General features: G+C 65.0%; 1 protein-coding gene across 2 annotated transcripts; it reads right to left on the bottom strand.

Annotated features, from left to right (window-relative positions):
- Positions 1-439: 439 nt before the first annotated feature.
- Positions 440-3,135, bottom strand: H696_01542. 2 transcript variants are annotated; one of them, XM_009495440.1, is made up of 6 exons: positions 2,293-3,135; positions 2,083-2,140; positions 1,917-2,020; positions 1,301-1,784; positions 994-1,111; positions 440-907 (listed from the first exon to the last, which is right to left on the bottom strand). In XM_009495440.1, exons 1-6 carry the CDS (start codon positions 3,031-3,033, stop codon positions 508-510), a joined length of 1,905 nt encoding a protein of 634 aa, XP_009493715.1. In that variant the 5' UTR covers positions 3,034-3,135; the 3' UTR covers positions 440-507. The 2 variants fall into 2 exon arrangements, with proteins under 2 accessions (XP_009493715.1, XP_009493714.1); XM_009495439.1 differs by having other exon boundaries at positions 440-1,111.
- Positions 3,136-4,394: the final 1,259 nt, after the last annotated feature.

Here is a 4,394-nt window from a genome sequence, read left to right on the forward strand (position 1 = left end):
AGGTGGCCGCCGAGGCCGAGCGGCATAAACGCTCGACCGAGGACGGAGATACGCGGGTGGGCGGGCCCAGCCGCGGGGTTCTCAGTTCCAACCCCTGACCGAGCCCAAAGGTCAAAAAGGGGGACTCTCGTTGAGAGCCTCCTGAGAGCGAAAGCCTTAGCAGCTGTGTGTCGAAGAGTATACGGAAGTATAGCCGAAGCACCAGTTAGGCCGACGAACACCTGTTCTAAGGCTTCCTCTCGAACCCTTTTTAACATCCGAGTTCCTTTCTATTTTCGCTTGCCACTAACTCGTCTCAAGCCGAGTTACTGACTCATCTGGTAACAGACGACCGTGAACCGCTGGTTGGTATGTCCCCTCCTTCATGCCAAGAGGTTACTAACCAGGTGGCAGATCACACTGGTACCCTTCGTCAAGCCTCACTCACTTGACTTAGGCTTAACCCGTGTGAACCCTGCTACACAGACGCGGCCGGCACATGCCCGCGATGGCACGTGATTGGTATATTCATCGCCCTCCCTGTGGACTAAGCAGCATGCGTTGCGGCTCCTGCGTCGCCCTCGTCCGGTCTGGCGTGGCCGATTGCACTTGGGACTGGCCCACCTGGGTGGCAGCCGCCGAGGACTGAGCCGCCCGGTGGCGCTGGGCCAGCAAGTCTGGAAGCACCGGGGCGAACATCAAAATCCCGCTCCAGCGGCTGCTCGCGCGATCGAGCACCCCCGACCATGGGGTGGTTGGCTGAAGGTGCAGATGTTCCGGGTGCTGCATGGTGCCCACATCGAAGAAGCAGTCCCTCCCGCAGGCCAGGTTCACCGTGCCCCGGTAGAGGCTAGCCCGGACATCGGAGAGGTGAATGAACGTGGACCCGGGCTCCCAAGCGCCCGCTGACCGTGACATGTCTCCCCAGCTGCATTGTGGAGGCCTCTCGGCGGTTAGAGGCTGCCCAGGGGAAGGAGAAGCCAATACAGCAGCAAGAGCCCCCTGAGTACGTACATGATGAGGGGAATCCCCTCCGGGAGACTGTCATCGTATACAAGCACCTCGCGCTTGAGCAGTGTCACCTCCACTGGCGGGGTGGCCTCGTTCTGCGGATCAAGATAGAGTTTCTTCCCTGCAAGGGAGAAAGGGAGGGGCGGGGGGGGGGAGGGGAGAGATGACGCCAGCAAGCGGCATAATGATAATATAATGCGCCGAGGGCAGCGGGGGCAGTCATGGTGGGGAGGGGGGAGAAGACGAAAGGGGGAGCGAGTCAGCCATGCAGGGGCAGCCGCCGCGGGCCAAGAACCGAGGGACGACGCACGGAATTCCTGCTCCGGGGAGACAGCCACGACACCGACGATCGCGGCACTACCAGTCCCGGCGGGCCCGGTCTCGCGCGGCTGGCTGCCATCCGAGAAGTCCTCACAGTCGGCCGTCCATGAGGCCAGAATGTCGGCCAGTGGCCTGGCCACGAGGGCCGCACGCCGAAGTGGCCGCAGGAAACGCTGGCGCCCGGTGAAAGGCCGAATGTCGCAATTGTCCCGACCGACAAAGATGTGGGCTTCGTAGTCGCTGGTGGTTGGCAGGGAGGTGAAATTCTTGCTGGCCGCCTGGGAATCCTCCTGGCTGCCGGAATCCGGCGCCGGGGGTGATGGATGGTCATCCTCCGTCGGGGATCGCTCTGGCGGCGGCAGATGCTCCGGGAAGTAGGATGCAGGCAATTCGCGCATCTTTTCCTGCTCACGCTGGATGATCTCCGGCCGGTGGCGGATATCCGGGAAGAAAAGCTGAATGCGATCATCGAGCTACGGGCGACCGGGTTACCATGGATGCCGATGTCCCTGCCACACACACACACACACACATATGGCCGAGCCGAAGAAGGAAGCAAATGCCGGAAGAGAAAGGGAAAGAGAGGGGGAGAGAGGAAAGGGTACCTTGAGGGAATCAAAGCGCTCCGGGCTATCGGACCAGCAGAGAACCGCAATAGATGCCGAGTCATCCCGAATGACAAACTTCCGCAAATACCGGATCTCCTCCTCTGTTGAGATGTGATTAGCAGCGGGCAAGAAGGCTTGACTGGCACGAGGGGGTGGGTCGCACCTTTCTTGGACATAAATGGCCGAGCGGCATCGGAGTAGATGATCCGCCCAACCAACGACTGTCGGCGATTGGGGCCAAAGTCAGTGACATGTATCCAGCAGCAGGGGTGGCTTTGGCCGGAGAAAAAAAAAGAGGCCACAAGCAAAGCAGCAGCAGCGGCAGCCGGCGCAAAGGTCACAAGCAGCTCTTGACGGCAGCTAGAGGGCGCACATTGAAGGAGGCTCCCTCGCCAATCTCCGCGATGTCAATGACAAGAGGCGGGGCCACGCCAGGGGATCCATCTTCCCCCGGCTCCGCGTCAGAGTGATCGCCATCGCCGGCTTCATGGCCGTCCGCCGCGCCGGGTCCTTCCGAGTGCTTTCCCTCCGCCGACTGGGAGGAGAAGAGCATCGCCGCGCGGCGACGCTCCGCATACTGGCTCTCCTGACTTGAGTCGTAGGAAAGAAGGTCCGACCGATCGACCGAAAAGAAATCACCCTCACCGGAGCGACTGGGCGTCATGTCGACCGGTGCCACAAGCGGCGACCGGAGCAAGGTCCCAATGTGCCCGTGCCGAGCCGGGGAGGGTGTCACTGCGCCGGAAAGGCGGGCACGCTTTTGCGGCGTGGCGCCGTGGATGGACTCGCTCGCTCGATCCAGCGACCTGCCAAGCATGCAAAGGAGGTCTCCGGTGTCGGCATCCTCCAGGAAGCGGCCAACCCGCGCGTTGGGCTCGCCCACCCGGCCGGGACTCGGCGATGGCGGGGCCGGCGATGTCACTGGACCGGTGCCCGGAGTACGCAGGACCAGAGGCGATGCGGGAGGGCGTCGCCTGGGCAGCGGCCCGGGGGACATCGAGTACACTGTTTGCGGAGACTGGGGCAAGCGCCGGCGCATGCCGAGGCGCGGCGGAGTGGGGAAGGGGCTCTCCTGGCTGGACCCTTCGCCGGGAGTTGAGTGGGGCTGGCTCATCGGGGGTGCGCTTGGGTGCCAGGACGTGGGGGCGGGTGGGGGTGATGTGCGTTTGGAGTGCCGGGAAGGGGAGTCTGGAAGTGGGGGCAAGAGCAGGTGGGGGCGGGCGCCTGGGGGGGGGCGGAGGGATGTGGCCCGATGATGACAGGACCTGCGTTCCTCGGACCGAGAAAAGTTCGGGCGCCTCGGCCGGCAAAAGGCGCCCCGGGCGTGTGTGGTTCACAAGATGTGGCGGGAAGCCGAATTCGTGGCCCGAGATACCGGCCAGCTAGATCTCGCATATCACGCGGGTGGCACCACCCGGGGGCGGGCGCGCGGAGTCTTCTGAAAGTGTAGTACGAATGACCAGCCTCAAGCCCAGGGGGCCGGGGATCGGCGGGCCGGGGCGGGGCCGGGCACATCTGTGCGCCAGCGCCCGAGGCCTGTGTGAGTGAGTGCGGGGGAAAGGGAACAGCGGGGGGCGGGGGGAAGGAACAGCGATTGGATCGGTGGGGCCCATTCCACGGGTGTGGCGGTCTGTCCCACGCCCGGGGCTCTTCGGTGGTGCATGCGTGTCGGGACTTTGGCCCGTGTTTTCGGGTGCGCATCATTGGGGCCGCCTGAAAAGGTGACTCCGCCGGCGGTGTACTCACACGGCCGACCGCGGAGGGACGATGATGGGGTCGAGGGGAGGGGGGAGGGGCGCGGGGCGCACGGGCGACTGTGTTCCAGCCGACCAAATGTGATGATGGGGCATGGCCGGGCGGATGATGCAGTCTTGGGGGCGTGAAATTCGCCCGTTTCCGAAGCCCGCCGGTGGGGCGCGCCCGCCCCGGGGCCGTAGTTGTCATCGGTCTGGCCCGCGCTGGAGGGGCCGCCTTCTGGCGATCCCGGCCACAGGTGGAGGTGCGGTCTTCCGGGCCAGGGGCCGGAGGGGGGTTGGGCTGACGAGGCCATCAAGCCCTTGATGTTGGTGTCTGGGTCCCCTCCGGGGGCGGGGCGGGGGGGCGGGGGGGGAGGGCGCTCGGCGTCTGTGCCTCCGCCTCCTCTCCTTCACGCCCCGGTAGCCCCGCAGCCCCGCCCATCCCTCACAGAGGGCGGGATCTGGATCAAGGCCTGGAGCCCGGCGGGCAGATAGTGCCAGGTCATTTATTAATCCGCTGAGCGGCCTTCCAGTTGCCCGAGCACCGCGAGTGGGCGCCGCCCCCCGCCCCCCTTTTCAGTGGCGGGGCGGCTGTTGTTTTCTCCGCAGAGCGCCCTCTCGCCCAGATGTTGTGTGGGAGTTCTCCAGGCGTCTCCCGCCCACGCCAGGCAAGATCTCGCTCTGTCCCCCCCCCCCCGCAATGAGTAGCGGGCCTGGAGGGGGCGGCGTCAATCTGCCG

The sequence above is a fragment of the Fonticula alba genome (genome assembly GCF_000388065.1).
Source record: "Fonticula alba strain ATCC 38817 unplaced genomic scaffold supercont2.2, whole genome shotgun sequence".
Taxonomy (NCBI): domain Eukaryota; order Rotosphaerida; family Fonticulaceae; genus Fonticula; species Fonticula alba.

Bases quoted from the DNA above. Each gene is read 5' to 3' on its own strand.
- H696_01542 (XM_009495440.1), bottom strand. From the start codon at position 3,033: ATGAGCCAGCCCCACTCAACTCCCGGCGAAGGGTCCAGCCAGGAGAGC. The intron at 2,141-2,292 runs GTGCGCCCTCTA...AATCGCCGACAG, and splicing joins GCGAGGGAGCCTCCTTCAAT to TCGTTGGTTGGGCGGATCAT. The intron at 1,785-1,916 runs GTACCCTTTCCT...GGTCGCCCGTAG, and splicing joins AGCGCTTTGATTCCCTCAAG to CTCGATGATCGCATTCAGCT.